The sequence below is a fragment of the Silene latifolia genome, chromosome 1 (assembly GCF_048544455.1).
Source record: "Silene latifolia isolate original U9 population chromosome 1, ASM4854445v1, whole genome shotgun sequence".
NCBI classification, from domain to species: Eukaryota; Viridiplantae; Streptophyta; class Magnoliopsida; order Caryophyllales; family Caryophyllaceae; genus Silene; species Silene latifolia.
The window spans coordinates 17983024-18006024 of NC_133526.1; the positions used below are offsets into that span (position 1 = coordinate 17983024).

Sequence of the window (23001 nt, forward strand, 5' to 3'; positions counted from 1 at the left end):
ATTTTAATTTAAAAGTGGCTAGATTATCTTAATTACCTTTCAAATGGATACATCCACCTATATTGCACGGGTCCCCCAACTTTGGCTTCATATGACAAATGAACCGGTAGATGCTCCATGGAGTTAAAAAATGCAGGAGGAAAGATCATTTCAAGCTTACACAATATCTGTGGTATTTGTTTTTCCAGACGAATCATGTCATCAACACATATTGAAGAGGCACATAAATCTCGGAAGAATTGACTAATCTCAACAACTGCATTCCAAACGTTTGTCGGCACGAGGTGTTTCAAAGCAACGGGTAATATTTGCTCCATGAATACATGACAATCATGACTTTTCAAGCCTTGCAACTTCAGCTTATTAAGATCAACACATCGACTAAAATCTGATGCATACCCATCAGGAAACTTCAAATTTTGTAACCACTCACACAATACCTTTCTCTTAGCTTTGTCGAGAGTGAAAATGGATGTTGGCTTAGACCCGTCGCCACGAATGTGTAATTTGGGACGATGACAAAATTTCTGCAAATCTTTTCTAGAAGCAATGCTATCACATTTTTCACCTTCTACATCCATGATCATGTCAATTAGTTGCTCAAAGAAATTCTTTTATATGTGCATTACATTCAAATTATGTCTTATCAACATTGTCTTCCAATAAGGAAGGTCCCAAAGAATGCTTCTTTTAAACCAACCATTTTTCTGCTTTTTCAATTCTTTAAATTCTTCTTCGGTACCATCAATAGGGGATGGTAAATCACATACCGTCTTCCATATCTCCTCCCCAGGCACTCGTTTCAGAGGGGCATCAAGCACCTCTTTACCTTTTGTGAAAGCTTTCTTGTTCCTCCTTTGTGGATTTCCCTCTCGTAAGAAGCATCTATGAAAATCAAACCAGCTTATTTTCTTGCTATTAGGAAGCCAAAATGCTTTACTTTCCTCCATGCAACAAGGACATGCTTTTTGTCCTTGTTTAGACCACCTAGATAGCATACCATAGGCGGAAAAATCATTTATTGTCCACAAAAGGGAAGCTTTAAGTTGAAAATTTTGTTTTTTAGACACATCATAAGTTTCCACCCCAACTTCCCACAAATATTTCAACTCCTCCACCAATGGTTGTAAATAAACATCCAAATTACGTTTCGGGCTTTTTGGTCCAGGAACAATAAGTGACAAGAAGATAAATGGTCTTTTCATACATAACCAAGGTGGTAAGTTGTATGGTGTGACCATAACGGGCCAACAAGAATACTTCCTCCCAAAATTACCGAAAGGATCAAATCCATCCGAACACAAGCCAAGTCGTACATTACGGGGTTCCTTGGTAAATTCAGGATACATCTGATCAAATCGTTTCCATTCTTCCCCATCACTAGGATGACTCATCTTCCCCGGAGCACGTGGGTTTTCTTTGTGCCATCTCATTTGTTCGGCAATGTTTTTGGTGCCATAGATTCTTTGAAGTCTTGGTGCGAGAGGAAAGTAAAACAATTGGTTACATGCTATTGGTTTCTTACTCTTTTTGGCCCTCTTACTACCGTTGCCTTTTTTCAACACCAAAACTGTATCTCCTTCACTTGTCTCATATCTATCCGCCCTACAATCTTTACATTTGTCAAGCAAAGCATCATCTTTCCAAAATAGCATACATCCTTCAGGACATGCATCAATCTTTTCAAGCGGTAACTGAAGACCTTTAACTACTTTTTTGGTAGTGTAGAAACTTCGGGTCATGATATTATCATCGGGGAAAGATTCCTCAAGGAACGAGGCAATGCCATCAACAGCAACAAATGGCATATTAAACTCACATTTCAAGGTAACTAGCCTAGAAGCGGCTTGTAACAATGTCATTTTGCTTCCTTCATACAAGAGTTTTTCTGAGGCTTTTAACATGTCAATAAAAGCTTTTACTTGTGGGTGTGACGGTTGTTCTTCAGAAATGGTTGTATGGTCATCACTATTAAAAATAGTGGAATCCATAGCATCAACAACCATCTCTCTATATGGGTTCTCATCATTTTGTATTTGGTGGGTGTGAGCTTGTTCATGAATTGGAGAATATGCTTCTCCATGTGAATCCAATTGTAATAATTTGGCTTAAACCCGTTTATAATGAGATGTTCTTCTACTACAATGTCAAGCTGGTATTTCAGGTTTTTGCATTTGGCACAAGGACACCTAAGTTTTTTGTCTACCAAGTCATATTCATCTTGTTGTTTAGCAAATTCAATAAACTCGCTAACACCATTTATAAATCTAGCGGTAGGACGTCTTTTCTTATTGGAATGGTCTAATCTTCCTTCATACATCCATGAACGTTCCAATCTCTTCATTTTAATCTAAAGAAGACCCCACAATAATTTAAACATTTTAAAAAAATAACAATAATATTACATACAAAATTTAAACATTATACTCCACATTATATAATAAACATATGAAAACAATATATAAATATTGTCAATAAGTAATCCATTTTCGAATGAGGTCCTTATCACTCCAACCTAAACCCGTCAATGTACGTTTCAAGTCACTAGCAAACACACTTGTAATTTATTAATGAGGAAAAAATTCGGCAGCAATTCCCTTCAGTTCTCCAAATACACATCAATGTAGAATAACTAATTACTCCACATATACATGTATTCGGAGAACATTAAAGAGATCGCTACCAAACTCATTCCTCATTAATAAATCACAAGTACGTGTTTACTACCTAAATGACTTGAAACGTACAAAGACAGTCCCAAAATGGGGACTATTCAAGAATTACTCCTAATGGGTAATTCTTGTACGGGTACTAAGTCAACATCAAATCAAACTAACACTAATTTAAAGTTTAAGATAAACAACAACACACTTGGTACTAAATTAATTAAGTCAATCAATAGCAATTCAACAACATAATAAATGTTTCTATCCTAAAGTCCGTAGCATAATTTGAACTAAAATTAGTAAATTTAAAAGGTAACTGGTAAGAGGAGGTTACCTAATCAAGTAAAAGCAAAAATGAAAACTAAAACAAGAAGCAACAGCTCAGCATCGCGGTGACAACCCTGAAAGAAGAAAAGAAAAAAAAAAACAGGGTTATTCAACCTCAATCATCAATAACATGAACTATCAAACTAAATTTATCAAAATCAAGTCCTAAAGAAGGTTCCACTTAGCTAATAGCTAATTTCTCTTAATCCAAAAGATGGATCCACTTAGCTAATTCCATTAATGCAAAATACGGTTTCACTTAGCTTAATATTAATAATAATAAGACGGTTTCACTTAACTTAGTAATAATAATAATAATAATAATAATAATAATAATAATAATAATAATAATAATAATAATAATAATAATAATAATAATAATAATAATAATAATAATAATAATAATAATAATAATTAAGACGGTTCCTGTAACACCCTCATACTCCAAGTGCCTTACCAGGACCACTCAGGTATAAAGATGCTACCATCTCGGTTGCCCGAGGCAATGATAATCATAAGACAATAACGAAACAACATTTAAATAGTATAACTTTAGTGAATAAGATATAATCCAAAACCAAATACCATAATACGGTTACAAGTTCTCAAACCAACTATCTACTCAACTAAAAGAAATGTTTAATAAACTAATCATGCTACAACGGAAGACTCTATCATCAGACGGTGGCACATCCCAGCTATCCCATGTAACTCGACTCATACCTGCTCAACAACTGCTCACCATCCCCGAATGGATCACCACAGTTTTTAAAACAATAAACGGGTCAGTACTAATCACACAATTTATATAAACCAACAACACAAGAAAAAAAAACTCAATCATCACGGATATCCTCCGAACTCCATTCCCAACTCCACAATCATCGACTACACACTAAAGTGTGTAGCCCCGCTGAGTGCCCATCGCAACAGTCACTCCACGCCGCCAGTGGGGGACCGCAGCCGTACCCACCAAATCCCCGCTCATCTCCGTCGAGCGATAAACCCAAATTCCTTAATGTGCACATCCCATCTGTGGCGGGTTCCACAGAAGGCGAATAATGGGCGTGAAATCACTCCCGCAAGTGACTCCACTCAGCCAGGGACGCGCCCCGAAGAACACAGACAGATACAATCAATCACAGCTACTATCAACAACCTAATCCAACAATCGTCATAATACGAGTATGATAATATTCAACAACCACAAAACACCAACAACACATTATGGGACTAATACTGAGTAGGGAAACCCTACCTGGAAAGCAACACATCATCACGATCTCACAAACCGATATCAAAAGGCTTCTTCTACGAATCCTCCTCCTAACATACAAACATATAATCACTACCAATCACGAAACACAACAAAACCCCCAAATCCCAATATTAGGGTTTAACTAACTTTAACGAAATACTATAAAAACGGTACGTAGATCTTACCCTCGACACAAGGATTACAAAGGTATAAAGAAACACGAATTCCGACCTTCCAAGCTCCGGGATTTGCCAACAATGCGATTGATGCGAAGAACGTAGTTTGTTTTCTCTTTGAAAGTGATTAGGTTTATAAAAGTGTTTAAATAAAGGTGGCGGAAGTAATTATTTACCAAATCGCATTATTAACAAAACCCGACAAATCATCCCCCCGTAAACCGGCTACTCGATCGAGTAGCTGAGATACTCGATCGAGTGCCCCCTACTCGATCGAGTATCAAGGTTACTCGATCGAGTACCCAACAGGTCAGAAACTATTTTAACGCAACACACCCTTACTCGACAGAGTAAGGCCCACTCGATAGAGTACCCAAAGACTCATAAAACCGTAGTATTACAGTTCCACTTAGCTTAATACTAACGATAATGAGACTGTTTCACTTAGCTACCCAATACCGGCCATACACCACCCACGACCCACCCAAGGCCACCCCACGACCCACGCACCCAAGGCCGACCACCCCCCCGCATAACCCTAAACCTAAACACAAACCTCTTAATCATTCCCTTTTAATTCAAACACAAATTAAACTAAATCTAACTACAAATTAATCAAACATATTAACTACAGATAAATCTAACAAACTAACCACAAATTAATCAAACTAACTACAAATTAATCTAACAAATTAAACTAATTAAACTGAAATTAAACAAAAAAAACTAACCTAATTAAAGAGGGTGGAAGTGGCAGTGGAAATGGCGGTGGAAGTGGCGGTGGAAGTGTGGTTGTGTCGTTCGTCGCTCGTCATCCGCTGTCGTCGTTGTTCGCGTTTTTTTTTTGGTTTCGAAAGAGTAAAGTAGGAGAGAGGGGGGTCTGGTTTGTATAAAAAAATTTGGCAACTGATTGACGACTACCTATAAATCCGTCGCCAAATCTGAAATATCAATCGCCAAATTAGATACCCTTTTTAAAAAATTCAGTCGCCTAATTAGCGATTTCAGTCGCTAATTTGTAAATCAGTCGCCAAATTGGCGACTACCATCATCAGTCGCCAAATTTCGGTCGCCTGTTTTAGTTTTTCTTGTAGTGACACTTGCCAAATAAACCAGTAGAAATTAGGACAATGAAACCAGTACCTGTGATTTATCAAAACCATAATTAAACAAACTAAAAACATAAAAACCATAAAAACCCAGAAAATTGAACCGATGTAAAGATTGATGAAGATGGTAGTTGACAATTCACCATTTTGAGTGGGGGAGATGATAAACAATACTTTCATAAACTTCTAATTGGCTCCTAATATGAGCAAACAAGTCAAATGAAATTCTCTTAAATTTCTCATCAGATTCATATACATGTGACAGTCGTGCATCAAAAGACATACAACATACTTTTTTGGATGAGCTTGCCAGGAACATGTCTAATGCAACAAAATTTGGCCAATTAATAACCTAATTAAAATTGAAAACATAAGAAATTTAACAAACCAACGAGAATAAACACAGAGATTTGAATGAAAAAGTCAATTTGAACTTGATTATCTGATTAAATTAAACGATGAAACCTAAATATCAATTTGATAATAAAATCAAAACAATCAAAAATTATACCTGGAATAAGGTTAAGAACAATGATAAGAGGAAGGCGAGATTTTTGATGAGTAAATTGCAGGTTATAAATGCGAAGTCGATTGCTCGTTGTTGAGAGAAGAGGGTTTTTGAAGATGGAATTCTCTTCACATATTCGATGATCCACAGGTATAATTTATGAGCCAAAAACCCAGAAAACGATCATTCAAATCTTGCCTTCCTCTCATCATTTTTGATCAATAGCAGTAACATTAATCATACCAGAAAAGCACCCACTCCAAAAATTAAAATAATAATAACTTCCGCCGCAGCCCCTTCACCAACAGCAACCCCGTGCCCCGTTACCACATGCTCCCAAACCCTATACGAAAAACAATGAAAATTCATCAATAAAATCAACAACAACAACATTAACACCGCCACCAACAACAACAGCAGTAAATATTAAGATTAATAATAATAACTATCCACATTGCCGGAAATAATAAGGCATAATCAAGATCGCAAAAAAGTAAACAAATACGATGAGATAACCAATCTCACACAGCACCAACAACAACCAATATAAAAAAAAAGGAATCATTAGAAGACGCTAACAAAAATAATAAAGAAATAGATCTGAATAAACGAAAAAAATGAAATTCAGAGAAAATACCTTTGAGAGGATTTGCTAGGGTTGGCGGAAGGAGTTGTATTGAGGAGTGAGAAGAGAGAGGTGGATGAGAATGAAAGGTCAGAACGACAGAATGAAAAGATAAGAATGTGGCTGTGAGTGAAGGAAAAATGGAGGGGCGAGATACAGAGGGGAAGATCCAACGGTAGGGGGAGACTTGCTTCCACACTATTCATAGCTACAGTTACCCCAAGTATAAACTTTTTAAGGGGTTAAGGATTTTAATATTTTAGGTGTTAAAATTAAAATCTAATTGAGTTTATATGTATTATTTTTGAGTTTCATTATAATATATTGAGGTTAAAATTTTTATAAAGGCGCTCGGATTCTTTTCAATAAAGCCCATGAAATGTACATACAAGTTCAAATTCTTTATTATAAAGCTCCAAATCTATATAACCAGATGTATACAACTGATTGTATAATCTATAATTGAAAGAACAATAAACACAACCCAAAAAACAGTAGTGTTATTGTGTATGGAGTATATGGTATTGCGCACATTGTTGTCAGAATCCCGATTCGATCCTACGATTCTACGATTTTACGATCTAAAAAAGCTTTACCGATCCTGGATCCTACGATTCTATCACGGTTGTAGAATCTTACGATCCTACTCATTTGAAAATCTCGGGAGATAGAATCATAACACGATCCTACGATCTTACGATCCTACGATCCGATTCCATAGTAAAAATATTAATATATATTTTTATATTATGTCTTCGTAAAACTGAACTTTTGTGCAAGTTATAGAAACATGTTAATATATCGATACTAAAATCATTAATTATCAATATTTTACGGGTAAATATTAATAAATAAGTGATTTGATCTTAAATTATACTCCCTCCTATTCTCTATTTTCTTCCCTATTTCCTAAAACGGATTATTCAGGTTTTCTTCCCCTTTCCTTTTTTGGAAACTTTTTAATCTTATTTTATTCATTCCTCTCTCCTATCACCAAACCCCACCCAACTCACAATTCTTTATTTAATTCCTAATTATTCATTTCTCTCTCCTATCACCAAACCCCACCCAACTCACAATTCCTTATTTTATTCATTCTTCTCTCCTATCATCAAACCCCACCCAACTCACAATTCATATTTTATTATCCTCCTTAATATTTGTGCCCCAACCAAAGAGGAAGAAAAAGAAGAATAGGAGGGAGTATGTTTTTACCAAATAAAAAACTATATTTAGTGAGTTTGTAGGATCTTACTATTCTACGTTCCGATTCTACCGATCCGATCCTACCTCCCCCATCGATCCAAAGTAGAATCCCGATCCTAACAACATTGATTGCGCACATTAATCTAATTTAGCAAAATCGCACTTGTGACTCTCTTTACCTAAAAAGTAAAACTCTGATTTCAGAAAATTATCATATAAATGTCATTATTATCTTCTCTAATTAAACACACAGCCATATCAGAAGATAATCACTTTGATTTTATGTCTAAGTTTAGTTAAATGTCTGTAAGATTTACACTTAATGCTCCACATGATATGATGCATTGTATGTCTAGATATTACCTTGACTTTCAAATATACTAGGAAATACTTTAAAAAATAATGTGCAATTTATATCATTGAAGTCATTTACAAACAAAAAAAAAAAAAAAAAAAAAAAAACAAAAAAAAAAAATCCATAGGAGTATACCTATCATAATAATAATAAAAATGATACCGAATAGGAAAATGAGTGTATGGAAATATAAAAATGGAATAATGATAAGAAAATAATTCTTATATATTAACACTGTTTTACATAAAACATAATTGTTAAATCAAGTGATTATTTACCTAAAACCCCACTAAGATAAACCAACTTGGCACCAATCATCACGTTACATAATAAGGGTATTAAAATGTTCTGTTATTTGATTTTACAATCTAATATAGAAAACCGTTTTACAAGAGAATTACTCTAAGCAGGAGTATAAATCATCAACACATCAACATTATCTTATTTTCATAAGCATAATTATCTCCCACCAAAATGACATCAATTAACAAAGCTTTTCCTCTAATTTCTTTTGTTCTAATCATAATTGCCTCATGCATTACTACCTCAAATACTATAGGAGATGTTCCAATTTCAGATGATACACACACTCTTCATGTTGGTAGCAGAATTCATGATCCATCAAATCAATTAATTGTTCATTGCAAATATAAAGATAATAGAGATCTTGGTGAAAAGAAGCTTGTATATGGAGAAACACTTGATTATGATTTCTCAATTGATGGAAGCAATAACACAAGTTTTAGTTGTCAATTTAAATTGGGAAAAGATAATGATAGAACTATTGATGCATTTACATTTGATGTTGAAGGTAAAGCATGTAATGAAACTCAAAATTATTATTGGAAAGGGTTGGTTGATGGTTTGTATTTTACTTGTTTAGATGGATTTGTTGGATATAAAAGATGTGATTGGAATCCTCAAGTTCCTTGCATTGCTCCATTTGCAAATGCATAAAATGCGTTGATTGATTTACCTTAAGAAATTGCTAGGAATTAATAAAAATGTGTTTCTTGTGTATCTTTTGTTTCATATAATGATGACGTTTTTTATTTTCGAGGTGAGTCTGAGTTTTCACTTGGAAGAGTTGTTTTCTAGTTAAGTTATTGGGAGATCGCTTACTTCAAACTCAATCTAGAGCTGACAAATAGTGATCCGGTTTGATAACACAACACAAACCTGACATAAATTTAGCGGATTAGAGACTAGAGTTGAGACATTCTGACCCATTTAAGTAATTGGGTCGGGTTATGATTGGTGTTTTACGACACGAACCGACACGAATAACACATTTAGTCTAAATGAGTTGAAATCAAGTTGGGTTGATATGTTAATCAAGTTGGTTATTAATGTATGCCCTAAGGACACACATTAGAAAAATCCATATATATAGAGAGCTAAACCAAGTTAAAGAAATATACAAACAATATACACACGAGGTTGAAATCCTACATTTGTACTAGATTAGCGTCACATTTTTTATTTTTAAAAAAAGGAAAGTATATTAGTTTTGTATTTCACTCTTCACAAATTGTTCTATAAGACTGTCTTATAGTATAAGACCAACCCATAATCCAAAAGCCCAAACAATCAACTCATAACTCACCTTTTTAATTAAATAACCAAAAGCCCAAAAAAAAAAAATAAGTTAATAAACTTATAAAAAAAATATTTTATTTTGATAACCTAAAGTTTTATATTAATAACTTGTATATTTAAATATGTTAGTTTTTATTATAAAATGTCGTCTTGTTAAAATATAAATTAAATTAAGTATTATCTTTGGGCTTCTCTCCTTTTGGGCCAGTTCTATGTTATAAGACGGTCCTATAGAAGAGTTGTTGTAAAAAATTTAGTATCCTAACTTAATTAGGCGCTAACAAATACGACTCAGCATACAAAGGGAGTAAATGTAAAAAAGTGGGAGTAAATGTAAAAAAGTGCATATAATGTGGGTATAATTGATAACTTAATTAGGCGCTAACAAATACGACTCAGCATACAAAATGGGGTTGGGTGCAATTTATAAACTGAGCTATTAACTTGGGTGTAATTTATAAAAAAAAATTGACGTGAGTGTAAATGTAAAAAAGTATATTTAACGTGCGTATAATTGATAATTTACTCTAGATTTTATAACCTTGGTGTGCTCCACCATCCTTCCATGCTAGCCGCTTGATTTGCACATGTTTATTATGTCAAAACTCCCAACTTTTAATCTAATAACGCCTATAGCTTTATAAACTCAAACATCAGATAAAGTGAGACATAAAATGAGACCGGAAATCTTCATTGCTCAAACACACACCGCAAATCTCTCCATTTAAGTTTGATAAAAGTTTAGAACAATGATAGATTCATCAAACCCGATCAATTAGAAAGTAATTCGGTAGCTTGATGGGTTGGTATCAAAATTTGAAAGCACCCAATGAAGTTCGATCACCATCTTTTCGACATAACTATTAGAATATTAAATATGGAAATGAGATGACAATACCAGGTGTTACTCAAATTGAGCGATGTCGGGGATATTATTATAATTTATTTATGTATTTTAATTTCCCATTAAAAGTCAAATTTCAAAGTAAATAATACTAAAGGGTAATATAGGAATCTAATATTAATTAGTTAGTTTAACAATTGTGATAATAATAAATATTTTTGAAAAAAATTGAAAGATTTTAAGCGATGGGTTATACCTAACCACCCTTCCTATAATGAACCACCTATGCTACATCACCTACTGCCACCCCAACGACGGCCATTCAGCCCCTAATCACCGTCAAACCAGCTGCACCCCCTACTGTGGGCTCAACCATCTCCCTCATACTTGTGCGTTTAGTTCTTTGAAATCCTTCTTCGTTTTCCGTAGATCTATGATTTAATTACATTTATGAACTGACTAATCTAGGCGGGATGATCGTCAAACGGTGGTGTTGAGATTGGGGAAGCCGACTGCGGATCTTGCTGATACCTAGGGTGATCTCGCTGATATCTGGGGTGATTGGTTGGTTGATACCTAAGGTGATTGGGTTGAGATACATAAAGGCAGGTGATTAAGATTGAAATCTTGGGAGACTCCAATATCTCATGAGCGAAAGGATGTATTAAGATATTTAAATACGGGAAGTGCTAGACGACACCGGGTGTTACTGAGTTTGTATAACACTCTAATTAAATTAATAAACATATTATAATTAATAATATAATCTATAAAATATAATTAAAAGAATACCCCAAAATGACAAATAAAAGCCCCCTGGACAAAGCCACATAGGATTCAAAAAGGCACCTAGATTAAAATTTAATGTGACGTGTCATATTTAAATGTGATGTTGCATATTTTTAAATGTGAAATCACGAATTAATGTGAATGGATTATCAATTTATTATTACATGACAATAATTAAAATCATTTATCTATAAATTAATTTAATTCACTTATAGCTATAATATTAAAATTAATTTTGTATACTAAATATATTGTCTTCCAAAATTTATATAAACCTAACAAATTTACATCAAATTTCATAATTTATAATTAATATTGACATTTTAATAAAAATTTTTGTAATAAAACATGTTAATAAATTTCATAATTTATAATTAAAATTATTTTTTTTGTAATAAAACATGTTAAGGAATTAATTTAACCTCTTCATATTACTAAACACTCACCATTATTAAATTTTTCTTATTTAATTCATTGTTTTTAAAATTTTTGTAATAAAACCTGTTAATAAATTAATTAAACCTCTTCATATTACTGAACATCCACCATTATTAACATTTTCCTATTTTTTTTAGTTAAACATGGTAATAAATTGATTAAAACTCTTCATAATACTTAACACGCACCAAATTAATTAAAAGTTTTTTCTATTTAATTAATTTCTGTAATATAATATGTTAATAATATTATTAAAAATCCTTATATTACTCAACACACAGAATTTTCACTAACCTTTTGTCATATTTAATTCATCTCTTGAGGTCCCCGACAATCAATTATCTAATTTAATAATACCACAAAATAAATTAAAAATTAAATTAAAATATGGGAATTTATGGTTTTGGAATGACTATAAAACCTATAATACCTATAATAGTTTCTATTCACTTTATTTATTTAAAATATGACAATTTGTCATGAGTTTCTAAGTTATGGATTGTATTTTATGGTTTAATTTATTTTTTTGATTATATTGATTATATTAGAGTAAATTATCAAAAACTCCCTTTTAAAATACACTTTTTAAAACTTACTCCCTTTTAAAAAAAAGTTTAAAAATTACACCCAAAATATTGCAAAAATTTAAAAATTGCTCCCTAACCTATATTTTTGCATTTTTATGACTAAAATGCCCTTCATTTTTTTATTTTTCATATGTTTATCGACCTCCATTACAACTCTACCCACCTTTCTACCACCCAAGGACTCCACGGCAAACTACCACAATCCTCCACCCAAAATCCACCATCATATTTGTTATATGAGAATAAAAACTTAGGGGCAATTTTGTCATAAAAATGTAAAAATAGGGGTTTGGGAGTAATTTTTAAATTTTTGCATTATTCTGGGTGTAATTTATAAACTTTTTTTTAAAAGGGAGTAAATTTTAAAAAGTGTATTTTAAAAGAGAGTTATTGATAAGTGTTGTTGTTGTTGTTGTTGTTGTTGTTGTGTCCAATAAAGTATATTTTAATTTGTTACGTTGTTGGTTTTACGTTGTTGTTGTTGTTGTTGTTGTTGTTGTTGTTGTTGTTGTTGTTGTTGTGTCCAATAAAGTATATTTTAATTTGTTACGTTGTTGGTTTTATGAATCGTTTGCTTTATATTTGAATTCATGTTTTCCAGTTGGTTTAATTTAAGTGACTTACGTTTGACAATGTTTTAATTCGTTTGTCAAATTTTTGCCATGTTGATGTTTTATCTTTTGGTCAATGTATTTTTTATATAACTTTAAAGCACCATGAAACATATGTGAATGCAGATAAGGCAAACCATCACGTGGGTAATCTGAAGAGGAAAGAAATACAAAAGGCACGAAACTGAGGTAAAATTAAAGGTAAAAAAACGTAAGGTAGAAACTGATAAGTAATGGATGATTGTTGATCTCAAAATAGAGGTCTAAAAATATTTCTTTTTTTTTTTGCCCCAAAAAAAATATTTCTTTTAATTTGTTATTAAACGTATATTGTGTTGTAATTTGTTAAGATTATAGAGAGAGAGAGAGAGAGAGAGAGATGAAGCATAAGGGAGAATTGTATTATTGAATCATGACGGATCATAATACATAGAGGATATATATATATATTAAATCACAATACTCTAAACTCTAGACGGTAGCCGTCATATCTCGTAACCTAACCCTAATGGGCCTAATATCCTAATACCCTCCCGCAATCGTAAAGGCAGTACGTAGTACGAACTTTACGATTGGAGAAATACAAGAAAAAAACATAAGAAAAAATCTTTCCGTCAACTTCTCCATCTTCATTTTCCATCTTTCATTTCCGCAAGGTTGGCAAGATAAACGAGTATAAACTCGTCAGAAAATATCTTCGAACAAGAACGTTAAGCTTTTCGAACTTGTCGAATATCAAATAATTTGTTAGGAACTCTAATCGGACCTAAACAAATTTCATCAAGATGGAAAATTATCCGTTAATTTCAATATTTGGAGAACGTTAATTTTTTCGAACTCCAAACAAATTTTAATTTGTACCACCTTACGCAAATTGAAGATTTCAAATTTAGGAGTAGAAGAATTAGGGTAATTTATTATTTTGAGATTTTCACTTATTTGCGGCTAGAAGGACATATTTTATTTGATTGAAAATTATGAAAATCAATTGTAACAACAAAAAAAAAAAAAAAAAAAAAAAGTCAGAACATAATCCCTTCAATATATGGCCTACGGCTTGCATCCATGATGAGAAGATTAGAAGATTAGAAGTAATCATACTAATCATCATTAGTGAATGTTAAGCCCTCAAACACACATTTGATTTTGGAGTATGCCACAGATCTTGCTGCCGGCAGCTTTTGTGAGGATTTTTTTTTTTTTTATAATCTGTGTAAACAACGAAAATCCCGCCGGTGAGCATTATAAGTTTTCGCCCACCGGCAAGACGGCAGAAGCGAATTTTAGAGTCCTCAAGAAAGAGGCTCTGGTACCATGTTAAGATTATAGAGAGAGAGATGAAGCATAAGGGAGAATTGTATTATTGAATCATGAGGGATCATAATACATAGAGGATATATATATTAAATCACAATACTCTAAACCCTAGACGGTAGCCGTCATATCTCGTAACCTAACCCTAATGGGCCTAATATCCTAATATAACACTACTACAAATGAGCACTTGGGCCACGGCTAAATTCGTGGCGCAAGTACTAAATTTCTGTGGCTAAATCATTTTGCCACGGGAATACCTTTCGTGGCGCAAGTGGCCGTGGCAAAGGGATAGCCATGGGAAAAACAAGAATGTGGCTATTATTGAATTTTTGGCCACGAATTCTCTCGTGGCTAATAACTCCCGTGGCCAAAGAAATTTCCCGTGGCGAAAAAATAATTCCCGTGGCAAATAATATATATGAAAATTAAATAAATAAAACGTAAAATAATTTATTTATTTTTCACAATGGATATTTTATCATATACGGAACCGTGACAATCTAGGTAATTGTTTCGCTAGTTAACTTGATTCATTTGAACGTTATTTAGTTTCACGACTCATGCATTTGTGAGCATCGGAGAGGCTTCCCAGGAGGTCACCCATCCCAACACTACTCTCACCTGAGCACGCTTAACCGTAAAGTTATTTTGATGTGCCACCGAAATTGAATGTTACCTTTGTTGATATAATTAGCACTTTGAATCCTTTTAAGTTTATTTTTTCTTTCAAATCTTACCTTTAGTACTATTTAATTACATAAATGTTACATGTTTTACAATTTTTATGGAAAAATATTATTTTGGCCGAAACAATTAAATTTTCGACATTAACCTCCCGATTAATGATTTTCACATCATTTTTTTGCCCAAGTCAAGAAAACCATTTTCTCCAAAAAGTAAAATTAATTGTGTTTTCCTAACATTTTTTATTTCTTTTGTTTATCGACATACTTATTTTCATTTCTCATGTACTCATTTTTTCGTATATTTTTCTTCGCAAATTCTATTGTATAACCGTTGTACCTGCGATATGAAAAATGAGACCATTTTTTGGTAAAATAATGACCGCTTTTTATAATTAAACGTCTTTTTTCCCCAAAGTGATCACTATTAACCAAAAAATAGTCACTTTTTTACCCAAAAACCACGAAAAAGATTATTGTACAAAAGAATCGCTTATTTTCCTAAACTGATTTCTCTTTGTTATGATTTATTGTTTCTTTTCTTAAAATTTTCACATTATTTGCACATGTGACTTTAAATTATTATAATTTATATATTTTTCCGTGTGATGCGCTCATTTTCAATGAAAAAAAATTTCCCAATTTTTTTTCTCAGCAAGTTAAATTTTACGTAAATTTTACACGGTACCCTCGAATTTTGACAAATTACATATGGTACTTTTTTTTAAAAATATTTACATATGGTACCCCTGTATTTACGTTTTTCAGTCTCAGAATACCCTTTGACAAACTTCCATCATAACGCCGCTACTCATATGCCTTGTGACGCCTTTTTTGTTATCTAATACACTATCAATTCATCATCTAATAATACCTAAATCCTTATTTGGTCTAATAAACTAACATTTAGTACCTAAATAATATAACAATAACAACATAACATACACAATTACTCATCAAATTACTTATAGGAGTAACGACGTTATGACGAAATTTCCTCAAACAGTATTCTGGGAATGAAAAAGATAAACACAAGGGCAACATATGTTGAAACTTAAAATAAGGGGTACCATGCGTAATCTGGCAAAGTTCGAGGGTACCATGGGAAATTTCTCAGAAATTTTATATCAAATTCAAATTTTTCTATAAATATCCTACAAATAAAGTTGTGAATAAAATTTTGAATGAAATAGTTTAACAATATATTAATTTTGGATTTTCAAAGAGACATGGTAAATAACTTTTTTATTCAATTTGATATTCTATATCTTTAAATGTGATACGATCTTTAACTAGTTTAACAACCGAGTATATAATAAAACATTTTTTTTAAATTATCAATATTTTGAAAAACCTACAAAACATAAATGTGATCTGTAAAAAATCAAAAAATTAGACGATAAACTTTTCTTTGCTTGCATATAAGTTTATAAAATTTTAAAATTTCTTATTAAAGTAAATAAAACAATAAAAAATATTAATTAAATTAATCAAAGTGTTTCTAAATTTTTATATTCAAATGTATTTTCATATTATTATATTTGATTAAATTTCATTCGATTTAAGTCGGAAAAGATACTCGCCACGGGTGTTTGTTTGTTCGTGGCTAAAAAAATATTTGCCACGGAACAATTCGTGACTAAATAAAATTTTGCCACGGGTGTGACATAGGCCGTGGCTAAAATGATTATTTGCCACGGGTGTAGCCTAATTCGTGGCGGAAGTGACTTTTTGCCACGGGAAAAGTTATCCCGTGGCATAAATTTTTTTCCAAAATAATGAATAAGTTTTTCCCGTGGCTAAGCAAAATTTAGCCACGAATTATGAGTTCCCGTGGCATAATTCGTGGCGCAAGTGATGATTTGTTGTAGTGTAATTTTACTATTATACTTTCCCGATCAATCTATTTGAATTTGTATTTTTGTATTCACGAGTATAATCATCTATAACCTATATTTTTCATTTTCATTTTATATGAACTATTATCAAGACATGCAATAAAAGGAAGCGAAAGTAAACCTTTGGGTAAATATTAAATAGTATGATTTCTAAATTCTACTTCGTATGTTTTTAAGTTTATGTGTTTTTTTTGTCAAAACAGGAATAATACATAAAACTTACTCTCATAATTCCCTAAAAAAAACCTACTCTCATAATTAATGATAAATTAATAAGTACACATAATTGAATGAAAAATCTTTAAAATTTCACAATTTACTTTTTAAACCATTATGACAATAATTAATCATTTTAATTATGTCATTTCCTCTTCCAGTTTAAGTTTTCTCCAACTCTCACTTTTTGATTGTTTTTCTATAAAATTTACTTTACTTTTTTAAGTGGTTTATGCTTTTTTAACAAGATGATCATTGATCTCAAAATGGAGATCTTATAATATTTCTTTAAATTTGTTATTGAGCGTATATTGTTGTGTAATTTTACTATTATGCTTTCTTGATCAACCTATTTGAATTTGTATTTTTGTATTCATGAGTATAATTATCTCTAACATATATTTTTATTTCTCATTTCATATGAACTATTATCAAGGCACGTATCAAAAGAAGCGCACTAAAAGGAAGCAAAAGTGAACCTTCAGATAAATATTAAATAGTATGGCTTCTAAATTCTAATCTGTATATTTTTAAATTTATGTGTTTTTTTTAAAACCGGAATAGATTGTTTTATAGTCTTTAATACTATTTTTATTTTTATATAGGATGGTGGACATAAGTATAACAAGAAATGGATCAAATTCTTGAAATAGTAGTAAGGAACTTAAAAAATTTTATGAACCTTTTGGAATTCGGATTTAGAGAATATAGTTTTTTAGATTATTGAGCAATTGAAATGAAAATTTAATTCGTAATACATACATGAATCCGAGTAGATACCGACCATACCGTTGAATCGTATCTAATATTTTTCTATCGATATAATAAATGTTTTTCGGATGTATAATATTTGAAGCATGCACGTGGTGATAAGACTTCAAAGATATTTCTATGGGAGGGTTGATGCAGAGGTCTGGAAATAATTTGGAGATGACTATACTGAGGTATTGAGTTTACAACCTTATAAGGCGTCATTGAAGATTTTTCCATACGGAATTTATTATTTACGGATGGTTTCAACTTTTAATATTTAAAAAACTCACTTTATTATATTGCGGAGTAAAACACACGTATAAATAATGAGTCGTCTTTGTCATTGCTCTGTTTTCAGGTTTCTCAAAATTAGTAGCTACCACATTGTCACTTGCCAGGATTCGATATAAAAAATAAACCAAAGTTGTCAAAGAAATAATGTATTAAACTAACTAATTTTTATATATTTCAAGACTATATATTTTTAAATAATGGATCAACAACTAATTGCTCGAACAAATATTAATACGATAAAAATATCAAAACTAAAACAGATAAACCCGCGAATTTCACGCGTCACAAACCTAGTTAATTTGTTAAACAACAAACTTAAAAGGGCAAGAATATAATTTACAATTAAAATTAAGTTTACTAAAATCATTGACCAAATACTACTTCGTACATCAATTTTAGTTCCAATACTATACAACTGGATGTATAATAAGCATTGTACATCCAAGGTTATTTTAGTCTTTTTCCAAATACTTTTACAACAAAAAAAATAACGTAATCTAATTTTGAATCAAATCCTCCTTCTCTCTCTGACTTCTTCCATATTTTTCTAACTCCTCTCCATCTTCATCCATCATCCAGCTAATGAATTATATTCTCCTTTAAATTATTATAATTAATTGACTATATGGAACAAATCAATATGACGTGACTCGTGAGGAAGGACTTTTTTTATCCAAAATTTCTAATGCATGAAAATAGTTGAACCTTGTATTCTTTTTACATTAGCTCGTATTCTTATTTTTATAGCTCGTATTCTTATGTGCTCGTATTTTAAAGCTCTTGATCCTTTTAAGCTCGTATTCTTTTTACATTAGCTCGTATTCTTATCTTAATAGCTCATATTCTTATGTGCTCGTATTTTTAAGCTCGTGATCCTTTAAACTCGTATTCTTTTTACATTAGCTCGTATTATTATCTTAATAGCTCGTATTCTTATGTGCTCGTATTTTTAAGTTTGTGATTCTTTTAAGCTCGTATTGATCTTTTTTACATTAGCTCATATTCTTATCTTAATAGCTCGTATTCTTATGTGCTCGAATTTTTTAGCTTGTATTTTTCTAATAATAGTTCGTATGATTGGTGTAGAAATTTACCTCAAAGTATTATTAGATCCATTTTTCTTTCTTGATGATGATGTAAATTGCTTCTCGTTCCTTGATTATGATGCCAATTTCCCTTTCACCATATTAGACTCAGAATTACGGAGAAAGGAGGTTTGTCGTCGTTTAAGAGAAATTTAGAGAAGAAAAAGAGGAGGTAGGGTTTGTCGACTGGAGATAAATCAGAATTAGGGAAAAATGGAGATGTGTAGAATTTTTTTTTATTGGGCTTAGATAGTTTAATATGTAATATATGGGCCTGTTGTACAATGCTACTATACAACAGGTTGTAGGATCCTATTTGTGATCAATTTTACTGGTTATGAGATTTGGAGATGCAATTATTTATGCATTTGCTTCAACATAATTTATTTCCAAAATTAATGTATATAATACTACCTTCATGCATATAGTTAATCGTCATAATTTCATGGCATTTGGGAAAGTATGATACCTTCTTCATCTTATTTCATCTTCAAATCATAAAGTTAATAACATGTTCTATAATTTTTCTTTATCAGGTCATCATCCATAATTTTGATTCTTCCGGCCTTTTTTACAATTTACATTGCGAACCATAAAAATTATAAGTACCATATTAACATTAAATTACAAGTATTATATAGATATTTTTCTCCTTCCTAAATATTCCTCAAGTAATTTTCATGGTCAATGATGATCGATAATTTTACTCAACTGAATAATACCTAAATCCCCCTTTATTTTCATGTAAACAATTAAACTGAAAATGTTAACAAATTTACATGATGTTACTCAAACTTTGTAACACCCATGTTTTTATCTCATTTTTCTTTATCTTTATGTAAACAATTATAGTCCCTCTTGATTTTTCATACTCCCTCTGTCTTAGTCATTTGTTGAATTTTTTTATTTTGGGTGTCTCAGTTAATTGATGTTGTCCTTTCTATTTTAAGAATGAATTTAGTGAACAATTTGATCATTCATACTCAATTTGTTCTACTTATCATCTAGTAATTGACCCCTACCGTTCACTCGATCTTTGTGCTAAAATCAAAAATAAAATTGATCAGAACGGAGGAGGGAGTATTTGAAAGTAATTGACCCCTCGGTTTGTTTTGTAACGGCTTCGTTTGTACTCGAACTTTATTATATATATAAATTAAAACTAGTACACTTTTGTAAAAAAAAAAAAAAAAAAAACCTAAAATCTAAATTTTGATTTAATTTTTTTTTGTTAAGTTACGGTGGTACTCCACTATTGCGCTAAATTGGACACGTGTCAATGGACGTGGAGACTCCTAAAAGAAACTTTTTTTTTTTTGCATGACACATTCACACATCATCTCAAACAAATCTCCAAACGCAAACCTTTCCTCTCATGCACTACTACCTAATTTTGCATGGCATTTCCGTCGTGTCATCACCTCCTCTCTCTATTCATTCCACGTATCACTTCCCATGCAACGTGTTTACTCTTCCTACAATTTCCTCCTCACCCAAACCCCCATATATCCCATCTCCACAATCACACCACACAACAATCTTACGCACTAATAAAACAAAAACGTAAACACACCAAACTTGTTAATTTGAGCAAAAATGGCAAGCAGAAACAGAAAGGAAGAGAAAGCCGAAGGTGCAGCAAGATACGCTGCCGACGAAATCAAATCAGCTAGAGAAGAAAGAAACTCTCAAGACCAACTCCGTCGCGGCGATTACGATACCGGATATGGCACCGGTACTGGTACTGGCACTGGGACCTATACTACTAGTAGTACCGTGGAGGAGAAGAACAGGCCGGGGATTATATCCTCGGTGGTGGGTGCATTAGGCAGCACCTACGAGCATGCCAAGGAAGCGGTCACGGGAAAAACCCATGATGCGGCTGAGAAGACCAAGGAGACGGCTGATTCCGTCTCAAGAAGTACCCAGGAGAGCCATGATGCGGCTGCCGTGAGGGCACGTGAGAAGGCGGAGTGGGCCCGTGCGGGGAGGGATAATACTGCTGAGAGTTTGAGGGAGGCTAAGGATAAGACTCTTGGGACCGCGAAGGATGCGGCTGGGTATGTTGGGGATAAGACTAGGGAGGCTAAGGATAAGACTGTTGGGACCGCGAAGGATGCGGCTGGGTATGTTGGGGATAAGACTAGGGAAGCTAAGGATAAGACGGTTGAGTATAAAGATTATACGGCTGATAAGGCGGTGGAAGGGAAGGATGCGACGGTTGGGAAGTTGTCCGAGTTGAAGGATTCGGCTGCTGATGCGGCGAAGAGGGCCATGGGTTACTTTACGGTGAAGAAAGATGAGGCTAAGGACAAGGTTAGCGAGACGGCTGAGATGGCCAAGGATAAGGGTTTTGAGACTAAAGAGGAGGCCAAGGTGAGAATTCGGCTCTCCTCTCTTTAGTTACTTGTAATTTTTTATAATAGTTTGAATTGTATACTTGTTTTTTTAGAAATAAAATAAAATAAACCTTTGTAATTAATTTAGACGTTCATAATTTTTAATTTTTATGTTCTTGTACTAAGCGTACGTATTTCGCAATTCAATGATTTTTGTTAATATTTTGGAATGTGAATGTATAATATATGAGCAGGATATGTACAGAGGAACCGAGGACGAGGCAAGGAGGAAAATGGCGGAAGAGAGGAGGCTTGAGAATTTGAGGAACAAAGGGTTTAATACTGTCGTCGATGAAGATGCTGCATTGAGGTCTCAAAATTCTTGCTTACATATAATTTGATTTAACCTATCATTTATCTATAGGGTAAAATATCTGAATTGTTGCTTGTTGATATGAACAGGGGAGAAGCAGGGAAGAGCACAGTATTCGGAGCAATTGGAAACATGGCAGAGGCAGTGAAGAGCAAGCTGACAATGCCACATGACGTAGTCGAGGACGAGGCAAGGAGGAAGGCGGGAGAAGGTAGAGAAGTGAAGGTGACTATTGAGGAAAGTCCACCTGGTGCCGCGGCTGAGATTCTAAGGGATGCCAATAGGACTGGGCGAGGAGTGGGTGTTGGTGCTGTGGCGGACCTTCTTAAGGATGCTGATCAGATCACTGGACAGAGTTTTAGCCCTAATGATGTCGGAAGGATGGATGACGACCAAGGACGGACTCGTCGTCGCTAGACATTAACTAGTTTTATTAGTAGTTGCAAATGTTTTGCTTTGGTTGCTTCTGTTTTTCTAAGAATAGGATGGTGTAATGTTGTTGAATTACTTCCTGTATTACCTATGCATGTATTGTTTTTTCTTTACTACTGCTTTGTGTTTTTCTTATTGTGACTACTTTTGATTAGTTATTATATACTTCTGCTTTGTTTTCAGGCTCAAATGAGTCACAAGGATTCAAACTTGGGACCTATTATTCATTATATGTTCGTCTAATCAATATATTACCTCTAGGCTAATGCATCTTCCGTATGGTTTGGGTTTGGTGAGTCCATAGGCCTAATAAATGTGCAAGATTTAATGTGTTCAGTTCATATTCGATTGTCTTTTGTCCGTTTTATCGGACCTAAAACACAAGAATTAAGGATTACCTAATGTTAAAACTTAAAACGAAGAATCTAGGATGCTAGCAATTGGTCTCCCTTGTGACGGGTTACCATTTGTGACGGATATTTTGTGAGATAAAATGGCAACAAAATGGGTTAG

At 32.9% G+C, this 23001-nt stretch overlaps 1 protein-coding gene and 1 long non-coding RNA gene across 2 annotated transcripts; one reads left to right on the forward strand and one right to left on the reverse strand.

The window, feature by feature from the left end:
• Nucleotides 1–3522: 3522 nt before the first annotated feature.
• LOC141653681 (uncharacterized) lies at nucleotides 3523–6387 on the reverse strand. The gene is made up of 5 exons (XR_012547502.1): nucleotides 6048–6387; nucleotides 5829–5888; nucleotides 5159–5570; nucleotides 4252–4319; nucleotides 3523–3727 (listed from the first exon to the last, which is right to left on the reverse strand). It is a non-coding gene; the product is annotated as an uncharacterized LOC141653681 (long non-coding RNA).
• Nucleotides 6388–20908: 14521 nt separating this feature from the next.
• Nucleotides 20909–22599, forward strand: LOC141641279 (uncharacterized). Its single transcript, XM_074449951.1, has 3 exons — nucleotides 20909–21720; nucleotides 21938–22053; nucleotides 22146–22599. The coding sequence occupies exons 1-3, from the start codon at nucleotides 20941–20943 to the stop codon at nucleotides 22471–22473; spliced, it is 1224 nt and encodes a 407-aa protein (XP_074306052.1). The 5' UTR covers nucleotides 20909–20940; the 3' UTR covers nucleotides 22474–22599.
• Nucleotides 22600–23001: the final 402 nt, after the last annotated feature.

Coding starts and splice junctions, on each gene's coding strand:
- LOC141641279 (XM_074449951.1), top strand. CDS start 20,941: ATGGCAAGCAGAAACAGAAAGGAAGAGAAAGCCGAAGGTGCAGCAAGA. Junction 21,721..21,937: donor AGACTAAAGAGGAGGCCAAG/GTGAGAATTCGG, acceptor ATATATGAGCAG/GATATGTACAGAGGAACCGA. Junction 22,054..22,145: donor GATGAAGATGCTGCATTGAG/GTCTCAAAATTC, acceptor TGATATGAACAG/GGGAGAAGCAGGGAAGAGCA.